At 38.3% G+C, this 22693-nt stretch overlaps 1 protein-coding gene across 1 annotated transcript in view; it reads left to right on the top strand.

Annotated features, from left to right (window-relative positions):
- LOC128642250 (uncharacterized) overlaps nucleotides 1-21815 on the top strand; it is a 79741-nt gene extending 57926 nt beyond the window's left edge. The window contains exons 4-6 of the mRNA XM_053694953.1: nucleotides 386-429; nucleotides 3857-3904; nucleotides 20511-21815. Coding sequence (XP_053550928.1) covers nucleotides 386-429; nucleotides 3857-3904; nucleotides 20511-20603 — 185 coding nt within the window. The 3' untranslated portion in view covers nucleotides 20604-21815. The remainder of the gene's footprint in view (nucleotides 1-385; nucleotides 430-3856; nucleotides 3905-20510) is intronic.
- The last annotated feature ends 878 nt before the right edge of the window (nucleotides 21816-22693 follow it).

The raw sequence follows: 22693 nt of genomic DNA, 5'->3' as shown, positions 1-22693 counted from the left end.
GTGTTCTATTTGATAGATATATGTTCTGTGTATACTGAGTATAATAGTATTAATACTCAGTATGTTGCTGATATATCACTAATAAAGTGTTCTATTTGATAGATATATGTTCTGTGTATGCTGAGTATTACAGTATCAATTCTCAGTATGTTGCTGATATATCACTAATAAAGTGTTCTATTTGATAGACGTGTTCTGTGTATACTGAGTATAATAGTATTAATACTCAGTATGTTGCTGATACTCAGTATGTTGCTGACATATCACTAATAAATTCTTCTGTTTGATAGATATATGTTGTGTGTATGCTGAGTATTACAGTATCAATTCTCAGTATGTTGCTGACATATCACTAATGTATTTTTTTTATATTTCCGTTCTAAAGCCAATCCAAGTGAACGTGCACCCATCAATATTCCAATAAATCAGGTAAATAAATATGTTCTCAGTTTAGGTACTGGATTAACCATTTGCTTTTTAACAAAAGAAATACTACGTGGCAAACACTTTTAGACATATTTATGAGTTATGTTAAACTGAATTTACCTTATTAAAGAAACAGCAAACACATTGTTAATGCAACATTGTTTTGCAGTTGTGCTATAAATTACCTAATAGGTGAGTCTGAACACTAATGTTAGCAAAAGTTCATTAAACTTCTAAATTTCAGGACTGGAAAACCCACAATCTGACTTAAAGTGACGGTAAAGCCAAGCATTTAGCAAACACTAGGATTTACCATCACTAAAAATCAAGGGGAGTTTCATTGATCCCACCTGTACAAAAGGTGCTAAACTCACCCTTTCTGTGCCGTTGCACAGCGCTAAATTCAGCGGCTCCGGCCGCCCAGTCCTGAAATTTAGAAGTTTAATGAACTTTTGCTAACATTAGTGTTAACGCAAGAAGTGCGCCAGATGCTACCTAGGTATCTCTTCAGCAGAGTATATCATGGGAACAAAGCAAATTTGGTAATAGAAGTAAATTATCATTTATTTTTAATTTGTATGCTCTATCTGAATCACAACATAGTTTTTGTGGCTTCATATCCCTTTAAGTTACATGAAAATGGGAACAAAATAAATAAAACTATATTACAAATATTTTTTGCTACACATAAATAAACAATCCCAAAGTGTTTACTGTCACCTTAATCTAATACTAATAACAGTAAAACAACTTGCCATAACCTCCAACAAAACAGGAACATTCAGGTAAACCATGACCATAGGATAAACACATTAATTAACTGGCACTTTTATTCTGAGACTGTCCATAAAATAAAACCTTTTAAGGACCACTTCATGCAGTAGAATTGCATAATTAACAAGTGCATAATAAAAAGACAATGATTTAACACCTACTCTGAATTTCAAATAAGCAGTAGATTTTATTCTGACAAATGTATTTGTTCTCCCATTTTCCGGCCCCTTGTACCATGTGACAGACATCAGCCAATCACAGACTAGTATAGTATACCCTGTGCGATTGTGCACATGCTCAGTAGGAGCTTGTTCCCCAGAAAGTGTGAAAATAAAAAGACTGCGCACAATTTGGTAATGGAAGTAAATTAGAAAGTGTCTTAAAACTGCTGCTCTGTCTGAATCATAAAAGTTTATTTTGTCTTGAGTGTCCCTTTAAAGGGATGGTAAATCCTTGGGTTTGTGAAATGCTAGGATTTACCACTGGAACAAATAAAGGGAACTTTCAGTCATGAGGTATAAAATACTTCATGCTAAAGGTTCCTTTATTTGTTTGAAGCATTCGCCATGCTGAGCGCCTCAGGCAGCCCACGGCAGAATGCTATTTAGCTGTAGTGACGTTTTCACCTCTTATCAGATAGCTGTATGCTCCAACTGGCGCCAAGCCGGAAAGCCCGCACGGCTATTGGCTAAGTGGTGGAAACGACACCTCACAGCAAAATAGCGTTCTGCCATGGGCTGCCTGAGGCACTTAGCGCGGCAAATGCTTCAAACAAATAAAGGAACTTTCAGCATGAAGTATTTTATACTTTATGACTGAAAGTCCCCATTATTTGTTCCAATGGTAAATCCTAGCGTTTCACAAACCCAAGGATTTACCGTCCCTTTAACTACAAATGCTGCTCAGATTTACAGCACCAGCAGTTGTTGTCTGATAGATGTGTTGAATTGTTTGTTAGATAAATTACTTTAGAGCATTATTAAGATAACTTGGTCATTTTCAGCATAGGATACATTGAGAGAGAAGTACATTTGACAAAATAATCTTTTTTCCCCCTTTTATTTAAACTCAGAACCATAACATTTTAAAAAAAACTGCTATCCCTTTAACACTTATTTGGACTTAAACCCCATTTCTAGTAGACTTTAATCTGGACAATTGATTTAGTCTCCTCACTGAGAAATACTGTGATAATGTATTAGTCCTGCAGCTAAGACTTTAATAAAAAATTATGTTGTAAATTGAATGTTTTAGTAGTGAGCTGGTCTATGCTTTAAATCACTTTAGGATAGAAAATATTACAACAATGTTACTATGCACGGGGGCGGCGGGCGCGTGCACGGAGAGGGAGCGGGTGGGAACCGCTAGACTACAAAAAAATGTTATGTTAAAAAGTGGGAGAAAGGGGGAGGGAATGGGTATAAAATGGATCTAAGGGATCTGGGAGGGGTGGGGGATTGGTCTTTGGGGATAGCTACACTACAGAAAAAAATATTTTTTTTAAAAAAATCTATTTTTATTGTAAACTGGGTACTGGCAGACAGCTGCCAGTACCCAAGATGGCTCCCAATAAGGTAGAGGGGGAAGGTTAGAGAGCTGTTTGGGGTGGGGGAGGGTCAGGAACTTTAGGGGCAAAGGGGGGATCCTACATAGCAGCATATGTAACTATGCTTAAAACATAATTTAAAAATAAAAGATACCTTTTATTTTAGTGCTGGCAGACTTTCTGCCAGTACTTAAGATGGCAGGGACAATTGTGGGGTGGGGAGGGAAGAGAGCTGTTTGGGAGGGTTCTGGGGGTCTGATGTGTCAGGTGGGAGGCTGATCTCTACACTAAAGCTAAAATTAACCCTGCAAGCTCCCTACAAGATACCTAATTAACCCCTTCCTCGCTAGCAATAACACACATGTGATGCACAGCGGCATTTAGCGGCCTTCTAATTACCAAAAAGCAATGCCAAAGCCATATATGTCTGCTATTTCTGAACAAAGGGGATCCCAGATAAGCTTGTAATATCATTTGTTTCATGATTGCAGTATGTAAATAATTTCAGTGAGAACCCCAAAGTTTGTGAAAAAGTTAACAATTTTTTTTATATGATCGCATTTGGTGGTGAAATGGTGGCATGAAATATACCAAAATGGAGTGAAAGCAAAAGTGCTAAAAAATGTGGGCACGTTTTTCTCTGAAAGTCCTGGTAGTTAAGGGGTTAAGTTACATGAAATGGGAACAAAATAAATAAATTGCAAATATTTTTTGCTACACATAATTAAACAGTTTATATTACATCACAAAGTGTTTTCTGTTTCTTTAATCTAATACTAATAATAGTAAAGCAACTTGCTTTAGCAGTACAGGAAACAGTAACATTTATTAGAATGAGCTGAATGTGTTTCCCTGAGGCATATGAAAGTGCATGTTATTATGTTACTCATAACTGTGTAGTCTTTGTGAGGGCAGAGATCAGGCGCATGCACATTATTTGAGTGCCACGTTTACAAAAATGTTTGTAACAATGTTATACATATAGTGTCAAGACATGTACACATTCCTTTTTTACTTGTACGCTCTATCAGAACCATAAATGATTCATTTAGACTCCCACCTCCCCTAAACAGTGAATAAAATCTCAATAATTCTTGTATTTTGTTTAAGGAGCCATTGTATCCTACTCATAACCGTCAACAAAACGGGAACATTCAGGTAAGAAACAGTTTCATGACCATATAATAAACACATTATTTAACAGACACTTTTATTCCGAGACTCTTTATAATATAAAACCTTAAAGGTCCACTCAATGCAGTAGAATTGCATAATTAACACGTGCATAATAAAAAGACAATGATTTAACATCTACTCTGAATTTCAAATAAACAGTAGATTTTTTTTCTACAAATTTATTGTTCTCCCATTTTCCGGGCCCTTTGTATCATGTGACAGACATCAGCCAATCACAGACTAGTATACGTATACCCTGTGAGATTGTGCACATGCCCAGTAGGATCTTGTTACCCAGAAAGTGTGACTATAAAAAGACCGTTCAAAATTTGATAATGGAAGTAAATTGGAAAGTGTCTTAAAACTGCTGCTCTGTATGAATCATAAAACTTTATTTTGTCTTGAGTGTCCCTTTAACTACAAATGTGGCTCATATTTCCTCTAGTAAATTCCTACAGCACCTGCAGTTGTTGTCTGATAGATGTATTGAATCATTGTTAGATAAATGACTTTAGAGCACTATTAAGATAACTTGGTCAGTTTCAGCTTAGGATACATTGAGAGAGAAGTACATCTGACAAAATAATACTTTTTTTTCGGTTCATGTAAACTCAGAACCACCACATTTAGGGCCCGCAGAAGCCGGCGACGCCAAATATTGCGTGGGTTTGGTACCACATATACGGCGTAACCTAGAAGTTACACTCGTAAAGGCCGTAGTTTTTTTGCCCATAGACTGATATACCAAACCCGCGCAATTTTGTATCCAATATACAGCGTAAGGACTTACGTGGCGAAAATGGAGAAACCTAATTCAATTTTTCCTTGCCACAAATTGCAGGCGTAGTAAGCCTTACGCTGAGTATTGGAGCCCCGTAACTCCCTAAACTACCTGCAAAATAAAACCTAACATCTAACGCATGCGCAATGTCTATCTACCTGTCAACTGCAATCCCCCGCTGCAATCTCTAATAAAGTGTTTAATCCTTAAACCGCCACTCCCGCACCCCGCCGCCACTTACATTATATGTATTACCCCCTAATCTGATCCCCCTACACCGACGCCAGCTATATTAAATGTATTATCCCATAATGTGACCCCTCCTACACCGCCGCCAGCTATATTAAATGTCTTACCCCCTAATGTGATCCCCCTACACCGCCGCCAGCTATATTAAATGTCTTACCCCATAATGTGACCCCCCTACACCGCCGCCAACTATATTAAATGTCTTACCCCCTAATGTGATCCCCCTACACCGCCGCCAGCTATATTAATTGTCTTACCCCCTAATGTGATCCCCCCTACACCACCGCCAGCTATATTAAATGTATTACCCCATAATCTGACCCCCCTACACCGCCGCCAGCTACATTAAATGTCTTACCCCCTAATGTGATCCCCCTACACTGCCGCCAGCTATATTAAATGTCTTACCCCCTAATGTGATCCCCCTACACCGCCGCCAGCTGTATTAAATGTATTACCCCATAATGTGACCCCCCTACACTGCCGCCAGCTATATTAAATGTCTTACCCCCTAATGTGATCCCCCCTACACCGCCGCCAGCTATATTAAATGTCTTACCCTCTAATGTGATCCCCCTACACCGCCGCCAGCTATATTAATTGTCTTACCCCCTAATGTGATCCCCCCTACACCGCCGCCAGCTATATTAAATGTATTACTCCATAATCTGACCCCCCTACACCGCCGCCAGCTACATTAAATGTCTTACCCCCTAATGTGATCCCCCTACACCGCCGCCAGCTATATTAAATGTCTTACCCCCTAATGTGATCCCCCTACACCGCCGCCAGCTATATTAAATGTCTTACCCCCTAATGTGATCCCCCTACACCGCCGCCAGCTATATTAAATGTATTACCCCATAATGTGACCCCCCTACACCGCCGCCAGCTATATTAAATGTCTTACCCCCTAATGTGATCCCCTACACCTCCGCCACCTACATTAACTATATTAACCCCTAATATGATCCCCCTACACCGCCGCCACCTATAATAACTCTATTAACCACTAATCTAAGCCCCCTACCCCGCCGCCACCTATTTTAACTATATTAACCCCTAATAAGAGCCCCCTACCCCGCCGCCACCTATATTATATGTACTACCCCCTAATCTGACCCCCTTACACCGCCGCCACCTATATTAAATTTATTAACCCCTAATGTGAGCCCCCTACACCGCCGCCACCTATATTAAATATATTAACCACTAATCTAATCCCCCTACACCTCCGCCACCTATATTAAATATATTAACCACTAAACCTAAGTCTAACCCTAACACCCCCTAACTTAATTACTATTAAAATAAATCTAAATAATATTAATAATATTAACTAAATTATTCCTATTTAAATCTAAATACTTACCTATAAAATAAACCATAAAATAGATACAATATAATTAATAATTACATTGTAGCTATTTTAGGGTTTACATTTATTTTACAGGTAACTTTGTACTTATTTTAACTAAGTACAATAGCTATTAAATAGATAATAACTATTTAATAGCTACCTAGTTAAAATATTATCTGTAAAATAAATCCTAACCTAAATTACCATTACACCTAACACTACCCTATCAATAAATTAATTAAATAAACTACAATTACCTCAACTAAAATACAGTTAAATACACTAATCTATATTACAAAAACAAACAAACACTAAATTACAAAAAATAAAAAAAGATTACAAGAATTTTAAGCTAATTACACCTAATCTAAGCCCCCTAATAAAATAACAAAGCTCCCCAAAATAATAAAATTTCCCTACCCTAAACTAAATTAAAAAAGTAATCAGCTCTATTACCAGCCCTTAAAAGGGACTTTTGCGGGGCATTGCCCCAAAGTAATCAGCTCTTTTACCTGTAAAAAAAAGAACAACCCCCCCATTACAACCCACCAACCACACACCCCTACTCTAAAACCCACCCTATCCCCCCTTAAAAAAACCTAAGTCTAACCCCCAAGTGGTCCTTACCTGTCCTGAAAACCAGCGGAGAAGGTCCTGTTCCAGGCGGAGAAGTCTTCTTCCAGGCGGCGACATCTTCTTCTTCCAGGAACCAGCCGGCGCGGAGCGGAGGAGTTGAAGACCGATGACCGCGGAGCTGAAGACCGTCCTCTCTGGAACTAAAGACTGGCGATGCTGGAACTGAAGATCGGCAACGCTGGAAATGAAGACCGGAGCCATGGAGCGTGGAGGATCCTCTTCATACGATCTCCGCCGTACACTGAATGGGAATTCAAGGTACGCGATTAAAAATGGCGTCCCTTGAATTCCTATTGGCTGATTTGAGCCTTCAAATTCAAATCAGCCAATCGGATGAGAGCTACTTTAATTCTATTGGCTGATTTGAATAGCCAATAGAATAAGAGCTACTATAATTCTATTGGCTGATTAGAATAGACAATAGAATTACAGTAGCTCTTATTCTATTGGCTATTCAAATCAGCCAATAGAATTAAAGTAGCTCTCATCCGATTGGCTGATTTGAATTTGAAGGCTCAAATGAGCCAATAGGAATTCAAGGGACGCGGCGGAGATCATATGAAGAGGATCCTCCACACTCCATGGCTCCAGTCTTCAGTTCCAGCGTCGCCGATCTTCAGTTCCAGCATCGCCGGTCTTCAGTTCCAGAAAGGACGGTCTTCAGCTCCACGGTCATCAGTCTTCAACTCCTCCGCTCCGTGCTGGCTGGTTCCTGGAAGAAGATGTCGCCTCCCGGAAGAAGACTTCTCCGCCTGGAACAGGACTTTCTTTGCCGGTCTTCAGGACAGGTAAGGACCACTTGGGGTTAGACTTAGTTTTTTAGAGTAGGGGTGTGTGGGTGGTGGGTTGTAATTGGGGGGGTTGTTCTTTTTTTTTACAGGTAAAAGAGCTGATTACTTTGGGGCAATGCCCCGCAAAAGGCCCTTTTAAGGGCTGGTAATAGAGCTGATTACTTTTTTAATTTAGTTTAGGGTAGGGAAATTTTATTATTTTGGGGGGCTTTGTTATTTTATTAGGGGGCTTAGATTAGGTGTAATTAGCTTAAAATTCTTGTAATCTTTTTTTATTTTTTGTAATTTAGTGTTTGTTTGTTTTTGGAATATAGATTAGTGTATTTAACTGTATTTTAGTTGAGATCATTGTAGTTTATTTAATTAATTTATTGATAGGGTAGTGTTAGGTGTAATTGTAACTTAGGTTAGGATTTATTTTACAGGTAATTTGGTAATTATTTTAACTAGGTAGCTATTAAATAGTTATTAACTATTTAATCGCTATTGTACCTAGTTAAAATAAATACAAAGTTACCTGTAAAATAAATATAAACCCTAAAATAGCTACAATGTAATTATTAATTATATTGTAGCTATCTTAGGGTTTATTTTATAGGTAAGTATTTAGATTTAAATAGGAATAATTTAGTTAATATTATTTAGATTTATTTTAATAATAATTAAGTTAGGGGGTGTTAGGGTTAGACTTAGGTTTAGTGGTTAATATATTTAATATAGGTGGCGGCGGTGTAGGGGGATTAGATTAGGGGTTAATAATTTTAATATAGGTGTTGACGGTGTAGGAAGATTAGATTAGGGGTTAATAAATTTAATATAGGTGGCGGCGGTGTAGGGGGATCATATTAGGGGTTAATATAGTTAATGTAAGTGGCGGCGGGGTAGGGGGCTCACATTAGGGGGTAATAATTTTAATATAGGTGGAGGCGGTGTAGGGGGATCACATTAGGGGGTAAGACATTTAATGTAGGTGGCGGCGGTGTAGGCGGATCACATTAGGGGGTAAGACATTTAATGTAGCTGGCGGCGGTGTAGGGGGGTCAGATTAGGGGGTAAGACATTTAATGTAGCTGGCGGCGGGGTCCGGGAGCATCAGTTTAGGGGTTAATACATTTATTGTTAGGAGTGAGAGGGGGGATTGCGGATAGAGGGGTATACGTGTCAGGTTACTTTTGGCAGGCATGTTAGACAGTAACGGGAGATTTAATATTTTAGTCAGTTTTTTTATGCGGCGGCACTGGCGACTCCAGAAATTTGTACTTATGCTTATTTCTGGACATCTCTTTTTTGTCCGACTTACGGCACTTTAGCAACGGCCGGCGCCGTATATGTGATAGCTCGCTGTGCAAGCTGAAACTACGGGCGGTGCAGGTTTCCATGCTTGCGCCGAAACCTGCGCCGTATATCGGATCGCGCCCTTAATGTTTTACTTCTATCCCTTTAACACTTATTTGGACTTAAACCCCATATCTAGTAGACTTTAATGTGGACAATATTTCTCCTAAATTGATTTAGTTTAATCACTGAGAAATACTGTGATAATATATTATTCCTACAGCTAAGACTTAAAAAAAAAATAGACATATTTGTGTTGGAGTGAGGTAGTCTGTGCTTTAAATCACTTTAGGAAAAGCATATTACAATTCTGTTACTATGTCAGTCTCATTGTAATGTTCTGTTTAGTGGGAGTACTTGATAACCAGCATATTTAAGCTTCTAATGTGTGAGACATAATTTAATTTTAATAAAATTTTACTTTCAACTCGTCTTAAGTTCTCAGTTATAATTAAACATTACAAACATGACATGTGTAGAATTTAGTTACATCTTTAAAGGTGAGTGAATAGTTTGATCTTGTTATCTGTTATAGTATCTGAGCTAGAGAATGTCCATTATTTTTAAATTATATCATGGATGTCCCAAGGTTTAGATGGAAAGTCAATTTTTTTATTACTTAATTTTCAGTATAAATGCAGAGATTTTGTTAAAATTCTATTAAAAAAACACTTGAGGGGGCGGAGCTTGGCCGCTTAGAGAAATGGCCGCATAGACGCACAGCGCATAGGCCCACATCTCCCAATCCTTATAAAAATATCCACAACACGTATTTAAAACCACGCCACAAAGCAGCATTTATCTCCTGGACCAGCAGGCATAAACAACAGAGGTGCAGACAACAGCCGCAGAGCCACTAAAAAGCGGACGACCGGCACTAAGGAGCTGGCGAACTGCGCCACGGCTCAAACTGCACGGAGATCACATCAGCAGACCTTGCAGACACAGATCGCAATGGCTCAGGTAGTAAAACACCACGAAAAGGGTAAACCAGAATACCTGGGTTAAAAAGCCACACATAAGACTGGGACCTAGGCCTTACAGCCGCACGTAAAATAAGCTGAATCTCGATATAAAGTATAAGGCCTCAACATGCCACAGGAAATAGTGATACAAGGGCAGGATCTAAATTAACACCCCATAGCTGGACATTGCAGCGCACAACCTTATATATGCCACAAGCTAATACAGGAAATAGGGGGAACTCAGTCACTTAGACCAAGAGTTACTGTGAGCCAACTGCCTTACAAAGCTCTTAATACTGAATAGAGGGAGAGAGCATGCATACTAATCCCTTCTGTACAATCACTCCTAAAGAAAAAAACGCCCTACACACATATTTGCAACAGTAGACCTCAGGACATATCGGATCAGAACACAGAAGCAGATATCTTTAACACAATACGAAAAAATGCCATAGCAAGGCACGAAAAAGATCTTGTATCACCTCACAATTTGACACCTTCCTTAATAGGGAACACTCACAGCCGCCGCGCCTGAGATCAACTTATTCGACCAGCATTGCAAGACTGCATGCGTTATAATAACGCAGAAATGCCAGGATGTAAATCCAATAAACCAGAGGGGCTCTCAAACAACCAAAAGGTTGCAAAGCTACTTAAAACACCCAGACACAAGTCTTTCATCATCTACTAAAGCAGTAGAAGACCAACCACCGCAGACCGGGTCACAAACCCAACCCACACCAGCTGAAAATTCTATAAGTCTTACCAAAGAAGACCTGAAATCGCTGTGTACTAAAGATGTTATCAAAGAAATTATGTCGGAGGTTAAAACATGGTATGGTGACCTAAAACGAGATCTAACAAGAGTGACGCAAAGAGTCACGAATCCAGAGGAAAATCATAATACCACATATAATGACATTCAACACATGTCCAGATTGGTCTATGATCAAGATGAAATGATACATCATCTTTTGGAGAAGGTTGAGGATCTGGACAACTGTGGCAGGAGGAACAACCTCCGTATAAGAGGCATACCGGAATACATTCAGCCTACAGCTTTGGAAGGATGCTTGCAGGATCTATTCAAGACTGTTAAGGGCGACAGCAATGCTCCTGAATTGCAAATTGAAAGGGCAAATCAAGCCCTACACGCCAAACCACCACCAAAGCCCCCCCCCCCAAGAGATGGCCTCGTGAAATTACTCACCTTCAAAGATAAAGAAGACATATTAAAGCATGCCAGGCAGAAACAAAACATCACACATGCCAGCAACTTCATCCAGATCTTTACTGACATTTTAGCCCTACTACACTCCCAAAGAGGAGAGAACTAAGCTACATAACTACAACATTAAGATAGCATACAGATGGGGCTTCCTTGTAAGCATAATAGCCACCACAGGAGACACTACAGCTATCTTCAAAACAGCAGAGGACCTACCACATATCTGCGAGATGCTAAAGATCAACATACTAACACAGGAACTCTCTAAACGACCTCAAAGGCCACTACACCCAGCTGCAGGAATAGAACATTCTCAACCTCAAAACACACTAGAGGACAACTTAAACCCACAGCCAACTACACTTCCTAATTTTTCCGAATCCAGGGACATTGGATAACTAATGGATACTGTCTTCTGGTAAAGACTTTCACCATGTTGCAGCGGCTACACGTTGTATGTTATATATGTTCACTTTTCTTTGTATAGGATTGGGGATGGGGATATTTCACTCTCTCATTGTTATTACTCTTGTTGCAATATTGTTTGCAGTGTTTAAGTAGTTAAAAAAAAAATATTTGTTTTGTTTACAACTTGGAAATGTTCATTGTTTAGCATAACTAACTGTTATACATTGGTACTGTACAATCACAAAACACTTTAATATAAACTCGGGACACATACTCAGAGTACTCCCCCCGGCACTTCCCCAGGAACACAGATACTACTTTCAAAATCCACTTCATTATCTCCTACTATAGACACAATTACACACAATCATGCCTAACCTGATACCAGATGCCACACACCCACCCTTGCGCCCCCTCACTTTTATCTCAATCAATGCTAAAGGTCTCAACAGCCTGGAAAAAATATCGACAGCCTTTCGACAATTACATAAAGATGCTGGTGACATCATCTTTATACAGGAGACCCACTTCAAAAGGGGGAGGGAACTTAATTTATTAACAGTAGATATCAGACTTCATTCCTAGCCCACTCACACAGTAAAAAGACCAAAAGGGGACTATATCATAGTATCTGGACTTCTATTTGGACTTCCAGTGACTCTAGCAAACATTTACCTCCCAAATCAAGACCAACAACAAATATTTAAGCAGATTACTCAATTACTTCTAGAACATATGAAAGTCACTCTATTTGTGGGTGAGGATTTTAACCTACCGCTCAACCCTGAACTTGACACTTCTGCAGGACAAACTAGAACCCAAAAAAATCCATAAAAACAATAAACACCCAGATACAACACCTCAAATTGCATGACATCTGGAGAACCGTGCACCCCACCCTGCGAGACTACACCTTTCACTTTCACCCACATCACACAAATACCAGAATTGACTTACTGACTAATCAAATTGGATTCTCTATTGTAAAAAACATCACAATACTTCCAATCATGTGGTCAAACCACGCACCTATACAATGCCAATTTGACTGGCCAAACACACCAAGACTACCATTCCTTTGGCAACTGGATGAGTTTCACCTAGCGAACCCTATCATCAAGTCAGGAGTAGACACAACCCTAGAGCACTACTTTAGAGAAAACACAAACAATGACACACCTTGCAACAAGTTCTGGGAAGCTCATAAATGTGTAGTGAGAGGAGAGTTCATGAAGTACAAGGCCAGGGAAATCAAAGATAACAGACAATTTTTAAACTCCATATTATCCCAAATTAGATACTGGGAAACAGAACACAAGAAAAATCCCACATCAAAAAAACAGAAACAAACTAAACACCCACCTTGCTAGAGAACACTAACGCAAGTCGTTAATATTAAAACAGAAATACTTTGACATAAATAACAAAGCAGGATCATCACTAGCGAAAGCTCTTAAACACAAACAATTAAATACACATATCTATACATTAACTGACAAACAGTATTGTATACACAAAGACAGCAAAACTATTGCTGAAACGTTCCCGACAATACTATGAGGAACTGTACAATTTAAATGACGAATGCTCACAAGAGGATATAGATAATTTTGTTAGTGACTTAAATCTCCCTACACTCAATAATGAAGAAATAGCACACCTAGACAGGCCAATTACTTCAGAGGAAGTCAAATTAGCCATCAAAAGCATGCCCAACGGGGAGAGCCCAGGCCCAGACGCTGTTAGCATAAGGTATTACAAGACCTACATACATCATGTCCTACAACCCCTCACATCACTTTTCAACTCGCTCATGAAGGATGGCGGTTTCACAGATCAAATACTATGGGCATTTACGCTAAAATTTTAGCAACTCGGATAAGTAAGTATCTTCCCAAAATGATACACCCAAACCAAGTGGATTTTGTCCCTGGTAGAGAAGTGCGTGATAATACCCTAAAGATATTCCAACTTATAACATACACTCAACAAAAAAAAACAATGATTTTTGTCTCAACAGACACGGAAAAAACCTTTGACAGGGTCCATTGGCAATTCTTAAAGACAATTTTACGAAAAAAGAAATTTAGTAACAACATCATTAATCATATATTTTCCCTTTACCATACACCAACTGCACAAGTCAAAGTCAACGGTCTATTATCAAATAAGTTCCACATCAGAAATGGAACACGTCAGGGATGCCCACTCTCGCCCATACTTTTTGCGATCTCCATTAAAGCCCTTGCACAAAAGATCAGGGGAGAGAACCAAATTACGGGGATACGCACCAGAACAGGAGAACATAAGTTAGCTACCTATGTGGATGACGTAATGCTCATGCTTACCAACATAGAAACTTTGTTACCTAAAACATTAGAAATCATTAGGGAATATGGTAGCATTTTGAATTTCCAGCTCAACTTAAATAAATCTGAAATACTTAACATTACATATGACCCCATCTCCTTCTCTAAGTCACTACAACAATGGCCTCTGAAAAAACAACAAGTTAAAATTAAATATCTGGGAGTATATCTCTCATCAGACCCACAGGTCACATTCCTAGCTAGCTAACTACAAATGCCTAGAGAGAGAAATTGTAACAGACTTATTGAGCTGGAGAAATAAGTCAATATTTTGGCTTGGGCGGATCAATGTAGTGAAAATGAATATCCTACCCAGATTGCTTTACTTCCTCCAAACTACATCCATTCCATTGCCAATACAATACCTGCAAAAGAAACAGTCTATTTTAGAACAATATATATGGGGAGAAATTAAGGCCTACAGTACCCAGGCGTATATTATACTTACCAAGGGACAGAGGAGGATTAGGAATACCAAACATTTTGGTGTACAAACAAGCAATCAGACTCCATAGACTCTTGGACTGGTGTCAAAACAACATACATACCAAGTGTGGGTACAGTTGGAATGCGATATACATGAAACCAACAATGTTGGAACAATAGCTTGGTTACAAGTGACACACAGACCAAAAGCGACTCTAACGTACCCACAATACGTAGACTTCTTCAAATTTGGGACAAAATCCTTAACAATTCCACTAACATCTCAATCACAAAATCCCCATTGATGCCCATAATTCGCAACCCTACACTTCCCTGGAATCACAAAGAGACCCTACAAAACGGGCACATACACTTCAAAGCACGAATAATCTACTCATTGTTGGAGGGGGCAAATTAAAGTCCCTCAACAAGATTCTAGAGACTACACCAGAACTGTCACTGAATTGGTACTTGTACACACAACTAAATCATTACCTGACAAAACACCCACAGAAACAACACATTACTACTACAACTGACTACTTTTGAGTCTTTATCCCTTAAAACACTCCTATGAATCATGCCATATCATTACTATATAAAATGTTACTCCTGGAAGACACACATCTCCTCCCTTCATACGCCAAAGCCTGGGGAAAAGAACTACTAGGGGACATAACATTTCAAGAGTGGCAGACAGCTTTTCAGATAACAAAAACAGCATCAATTTCAGTGAGAGTTCAATAATATAGTTACAAGTTCCTATCTAGATGGTACCTCACCCCCAGCAGACTACAGCGTATATACAAAACAGCCTCAGGGAAGTGCTGGAGAGATTGCGGAGAAGACGGAACACCTAGACACATCTGGTTGGATTGCCCTAGACTAGACAGATATTGGACAGGCATATTCACACACATAAGGAAAGTACTGGGGAAAACAATTCCAAATGATCCCAAAACACGTTTATACCTTCCACTACCAAAATTTGACAAGGCACACAAAACTCTGTTGCTCATTATGTTTAGTAGTGCCACAATGCTGATACCGACACAGTGGAAAACACAAACAGCCCCCACACTAGAGGAGTGGAAGTACCAAGTAGACACATTGATCCTTTGAGAAAGCCGGTTCACGGCAAAACATGTCAGGAATGCTAGGTTGTTGGTGAGGAGTCCTAGGAGCTCCTGAGTTTTTAGCTAGCCTTAGGCTATCCTCTTCTTACTGTAGTATATCGATCTGCTCCCATGCTCCAGTAACTTACGCTCTATATTTTGGTTGATGTAGCAACTTAGTTTAAATTTAACCAGCTGGGCTAATGAATTGTTGTTATTAGACAATCAAGCGGATACATTTGTGGCAGTTTCACCTTGTGAGCATGTACCATATTAGAACTTTTAACTAAGTTGCACTGCAAAGTTAATCCTTTGTACTATTTCTCTTTCCCGGAATATTTAATACTAACAGTTGCTAGCCTCTGTTGTATAAATTTACTGCATAAACATTAAGGGATATCACTATACAAATCGGGGAGATATATCGTCTACTGTATCATACTTAATATGCTGGGATTTGGGATTTAAAGGCACAGTACCCAATGCTCAATGGCATGCTCCCTAGTGCTTACCTACATATATATATACACACATATTGTTACGCTTGTAGATCTGAATAACACTGTTTAGCTAACATCAGGGTATCGTGTAAAAAATAGTACTATATGATCATTGACATACCGTCTAGTACATACATATATATATATATATATACACATGTACAAACGCTGTCACGTTTGCAAACCTGTATAATGCCGCTTAGCTAGGAACTCTGAAGGGTTACACCCACTGTGTGCCAAGTTACTTGAGTAACATCTGTGATAACTTTAGATTATAAGTGCGATCTGTAAGGAGGTACATGTTCTCTAAACTCAGTTACCATTGATAACGCTACAATTTATTATCAGATCTCATTTAACTGATTCCTCTGGGATACCCAGTTATCACTTAAAGAGTCATAGCATTCAGGGTTCACCATATTTCTGTTCGCTCCCAACCTATTTTTCAATTGTAATATACAAGTTACTTTATATAAATTATACTACTAGAGGATGCTAAATGTGGTTTTAAATATTAATTTTCTATTTTATGTGATAACTAAATAAAAGTTGTTTTATTATGTTTCCACAAGTCCATTTTGGAAAAATGTAAGCTGTTTAATCATTATCAGCAACTCTAGCTGAAATCTACTCTCTAAACCCAGAGTGCTAAATATGTATTTGAGTAAGTCCTTTCCTACTCTCAAATTTGTACAGTCGTTGTCAATACACCAAGCATCTATACCCCACACACTTAGGTTACTTAATCTTCTACAATACAGGGGTTTTATTAAGGGTTAATAACCAATATTAATGGTGCCATTGACCCTCTTTGTGTAACAGACACATTTAACCACCTGGAAAGGTATCATCACTTACAGCAGGGAACTGTAAATTTACACAAAACCATGCTAGATATGTGGAAAACACACAGAACACAACAGGATACAAACAGATAGCGCCACAACACACCATACATATTAACATACCAGACTAATACTGATATAGGAAAACGCTGGTAACATAACAAACAGATTCCACAATGTGAAGACACGCCAACTAATAATCGACTAGATTACGAGTTTTGCGGTAACAGGGGTACGGTACTTACGTGCACTTTATTGTCTAACATCTGCAATAAAGCAGCGTAAAGCTCAGTAACGCAGCCCCATTGATTCCTATGGGGAAATAAAATTTATGTTTACACCTAACACCCTAACATGAACCCGAGTCTCAACAACCCTAATCTTACACTTATTAACCCCTAATCTGGCGCCCCCGACATCGCTAACACCTACATTATACTTATTAACCCTTAATCTGCCGCTCCGGACATCGCCGCCACCTACATTATACTTATGAACCCCTAATCTGCTGCCCCCAACATCGCCGACACCTACATTATATTTATTAACCCCTAATCTCCCTCCCCCAATGTTGCCGCAACCTACCTACATTTATTAACCCCAAATCTGCCGCCCCCAACGTCGCCGCCACTATTATAACATTTTTAACCCCTAAACCAAAGTCTAACCCTAACACCCCCTAACTTAAATATAATTAAAATAAATAAAACCTACTATTAATAACCAAATAATTCCTATTTAAAACTAAATACTTACCTATAAAATAAACCCTAAGATAGCTACAATATAACTAATAGTTACATTGTAGCTAGCTTAGGGTTTATTTTTATTTTACAGGCAAGTTTGTATTTATTTTATCTAGGTAGAATAGTTACTAAATAGTTATTAACTATTTACTAACTACCTAGCTAACATAAATACAAATTTACCTGTAAAATAATTCTAACCTAAGTTACACTAACACCTATCACTACAGTACAATTAAATAAATTACCTAAATTAAATACAATTAAATAAACTAAATACAATTACCTAAATTAAAAAAAACACACAAAATTACACAAAATAAAAAAACAAATTACAAGATATTTAAACTAATTACACCTAATCTAATAGCCCTATTAAAATAAAAAAAGCCCCCCAAAATAAAAAAAACCTTAGCTCCCCATTGCCCTGAAAAGGGCATTTGGATTGGCATTTTGCTCTTTTCCTGCCCAAAATCCCTAACCTAAAAATAAAACCCACCCAATACACCCTTAAAAAACCTAACACTAACCCCCTGAAGATCCACTTAAAGTTTTGAAGATCCGACATCCATCCTCAATGAAGCTGGGAGAAGTCTTCATCCAAGTTGGGAGAAGTGGTCCTCCAGACGAGCAGAAGTCTTCATCCAGACGGCATCTTTTATCCTTCCAGTGCGGAGCGAGTCCATCTTCAAGACATCCAACGCGGAGCATCCTCTTCTTTCCGATGACTAACGACGAATGAAGGTTCCTTTAAATGAAGTCATCCAAGATGGCATCCCTTAGATTCCGAATGGCTGATAGAATTCTATCAGCCAATCGGAATTAAGGATGAAAAAATCCTATTGTTTAATTGGATCAGGAAATAGGATTGAACTTCAATCCTATTGGCTGATCCAATCAGCCAATAGGATTGAGCTTGCATTCTATTGGCAGATTGGAACAGCCAATAGAATGCGAGCCGGAAGGATGAAGATAGAAAGGATGAAGATAGAAGATGCCATCTGGATGAAGACTTCTGCTCATCTGGAGGACCACTTCTCCCGGCTTGGATGAAGACTTCTCCCGGCTTCGTTGAGGACTTCTTGTCGCTTCGATGAGGACTTCTCCTAGCTTCGTTGAGGATGGATGTCGGATCTTCAAAACTGTAAGTGGATCTTCAGGGGGTTAGTGTTAGGTTTTGTTAAGGGTGTATTGGTTAGGTTTTATTTTTAGGTTAGGGATTTTGGGCAGGAAAAAGTGCTAAATGCCCTTTTAAGGACAATGCCCATCCAAATGCCCTTTTCAGGGCAATGGGGAGCTTAGGTTTTTTTAGTTAGGGTTTTATTTGGGGGGTTGGTTGTGTGGGTGGTGGGTTTTACTGTTGGGGGGGTTGTTTGTATTTTTTTTCAGGTAAAAGAGCAGATTTCTTTGGGGCAATGCCCCGCAAAAGACCCTTTTAAGGGCTATTGGTAGTTTAGTTTAGGTTTTTTTATTTTGGGGCGGCTTTTTTATTTTGATAGGGCTATTAGATTAGCTGTAATTAGTTTAAATATCTTGTAATTTGTTTTTTATTTTGTGTAATTTAGTGTTTGTTTTTCTTTTTGTAATTTAGGTAATTGTATTTAATTTATTTAATTGTATTTAATTTAGGTAATTTATTTAAATGTAGTGTAGTGATAGGTGTTAGGTTTTATTTTACAGGTAAATTTGTATTTATTTTAGCTAGGTAGTTAGTAAATAGTTAATAACTATTTAGTAACTATTCTACCTAGTTAAAATAAATACAAACTAGCTACACTGTAACTATTAGTTATATTGTAGCTAGCTTAGGGTTTATTTTATAGGTATTTAGTTTTAAATAGGAATTATTTAGTTCTTAATAGTAGGTTTTCGTTAGATTTATTTTAATTATATTTAAGTTAGGGGGTGTTAGGGTTAGACTTTGGTTTAGGGGTTAATAAATTTAGTATAGTGGCGGCGACGTTGGGGGCGGCAGATTAGGGGTTATTAAATGTAGGTAGTTGGTGGCAATGTTTGGGGCGGCAGATTAGGGGTTAATAATATTTAACTAGTGTTTGTGATGCGGGTCGTGCGGCGGTTTAGGGATTAATATGTTTATTCTAGTGACGGCGATGTCCGGAGCGGCAGATTAGGGGTTAATCATTTTATTATAGTGTTTGCGATGTGGGAGGGCCTCGGTTTAGGGGTTAATAGGTAGTTTATGTGTGTTAGTATACTTTTTAGCACTTTAGTTATGAGTTTTATGCTACAGTTTTGTAGTGTAAAACTACTGACTTTAGAATGCGTTACGAATCTTGGCGGTATAGGGTGTACCGCTCACTTTTTGGCCTCCCAGGAAAAGCTTGTAATACCGGCGCCATTGAAAAAAGACTATACGCAATTTGCGTAAGTTGATTTGTGGTAAGGCCAAAAAAGTATGCAATGCCCCTAAATCTGCAGCAGTAGTGAAAAAGCAGCGTTATGACCTGATAAGGCTGCTTTTTCACCATAACGCAAAACTCGTAATCTAGCCGTTTGTTTCTCTTATGTATTACCCTGTCCCACCAAATAGGACAGTATGTGATTGTAAACCATATGGTTTTGTAAACAATGTTTACTTAACTATTTGTACCATCTTTTAAAGTTAAATAAAGCTGTTTTGAAACTTGAAAAAAAAAAACATTTGAAAGAATGTTGCATAGTGAAGGAGACTTGGGTTTTGGGGAATACATATAAGAGACTTAAAAGGTCTGGATCAAATGACTTAATTTTGCTATTCTTTTTAAAAAAAATGAGAGGTTTTTAGGTTTCATATGGTATAAATGATCATTCATATCTCTGTTTTTCTCTTTCAGCGCAACAAGAAGACAATTATGGTTGGATTAGGTGTTATTGTCATTATAATTGTGATAATAATATTGTCTATTACTTTGAGTAAATCTGGATAAAAGATCCTTTGAAGATTTCAGCTAAATCCATATTTGGAATTCTAAATGTTTCTACCATAAACTTTATTATAAGTATTGGAAACAAATCTGATTATGTAAAACCTTTAGTTTTTATACAGCAATAAAATACAGACTAATCCTTGATTTCAGCGCTCACTTAAAGGGACAGTCCACCAACCTGAGATTTTTATATAAAATGTTTTGTTATGCATAATGAAATAGCATGGCAATATATTTTCATTGTTTATTTGACCCCTTTTCACATAATTTATCATTCTCAGAACTTAAAATGCCTTCTCAAGGCTTACTCTACTACATAGCTGTCCTTAAAGGGAAAGTCAAGTCAAAATGAAACTTTAATAATTCAGCATGCAATTTTAAACAACTTTCCAGTTTACTTATATTGTCACATTTGTTTTGTTCTCTTGGTATCCTTTGTTAAGAGTAACACTAGGTAGGCTGATAGGAGCTCAGTAGTGTGCGTGTGTCTTTAGCAGTCTATGGCAGCAGTGTTTGTAACTATGTATCACATAGCTGTAAACATTGTTACAAACATTGCTGCCAGATGGCTAAAGATGTGCACTCTTCTGAGCTCACCTAGAATTACTCTTTAGCAAACGATATCAAGAGAACTAAAAATAAAAATTGATAATAGGAGTAAATTGGAAAGTTGCTTAAAATTGCTGTTCTATCTGAATCATGAAAGAAATAATGTGGGTTTAGTATCCCTTTAAGCATAGAAAGTACTTTCAAGCAAACACTTTACACTACACTATAGTGAGGCCATAGTAAACCAAACCTTTGTATACATTCTGTAACACTTGTACTAGGATAGACTTGCTGTATATTGCTAATGTACCGCCTTCTAGTAGATATAATACAATTCCTTGTACAGGTCAGACTGATGTTTAGTATTTCTGTAATGTGCTGCTTGTTTTATTATAGCATTTACATTTGTGTATTTGCCATTGTTAAATAAATAGATTTCTTGTATCATTTCCAGCTACGGAACCCTTATCTTCCTTGTGTTTTGCTTGTGTATTATTATTAAATAATTCCGAATCACTGTGTAATGTGAGATATAATTATCTGTTAAGCAGAATGAGGACGGGTTAGCTAAGGGAAAGACTTGAGCCTACATCAGAATCCACTTCTGCAAAGGTTACTTTGTACAACATGTATCACTGCAAAAATAAATCAAATAAAATTTAATTTTAGTAAATTGTGTTTATTAGTAACTTGCCAATTATAAACTCTTAAGGAGGTAAGTCTAACAGTACGGTGGGTTTGTGATTTCAGAGAGAACCCATTATCCCAGAAAGATTTGCACATACTCTCTCACCACATGTCCAAAAGAACCTTTTTTAGAGGTCTTTGGGCCCTAAAAATTCCTTAAGACTACAATGTGGAGACCTCTCTTTCAAATGTGGTTTCAAAAAAGAACAAAGTTCACCATGGTCTTAGCAATAATACTGCAGAACCACAAGAATATGGTACTAGTAACCAACCCATATATGGTCATGTGAACCCTATTTCATGGAATTCTGTTTATAGGCACCATGCCATACAATTGATCATGATCCGATCGTTGCCGTGTCGCTGCAGCTCCCGGATCCCTCTCTGTACTTGCGCGTCACGTTGCCTAGCAACGTGACGCGCCCTTCCTGTTTCCTGCCTCCTACGTCACCAGGCTTTTAAAAGCCTCGGTGGGACTTTTCTCCGGTGCCCATTTGTTGTTATCGTTCCTGCTTTCCTTCCTGGCTTGTGAAGGGACACAGACCATTGCTTTGCCTGACCACTCTTCCGCCTCATCCTTATACTTGATTAAAGGGACACAGACCATTGCTTTGCCTGACTACTCTGCTGCCTCATCCTTATATTTGATTAAAGGGACACTGACCATTGCTTTGCCTGACCACTCTGCCGCCTCATCCTTATACTTGATTAAAGGGACACAGACCATTGCTTTGCCTGACCACTCTGCCACCTCATCCTTATACTTGATTAAAGGGACACAGAACATTGCTTTGCCTGACTACTCTGCTGCCTCATCATTATACTTGATTAAAGGGACACTGACCATTGCTTTG

The sequence above is a fragment of the Bombina bombina genome, chromosome 11 (assembly GCF_027579735.1).
Source record: "Bombina bombina isolate aBomBom1 chromosome 11, aBomBom1.pri, whole genome shotgun sequence".
In the NCBI taxonomy this organism is placed as follows: Eukaryota; Metazoa; Chordata; class Amphibia; order Anura; family Bombinatoridae; genus Bombina; species Bombina bombina.
The sequence above is the reverse complement of the archived record's forward strand: the minus strand, read 5'-3'. Positions and strand labels throughout refer to the sequence as shown.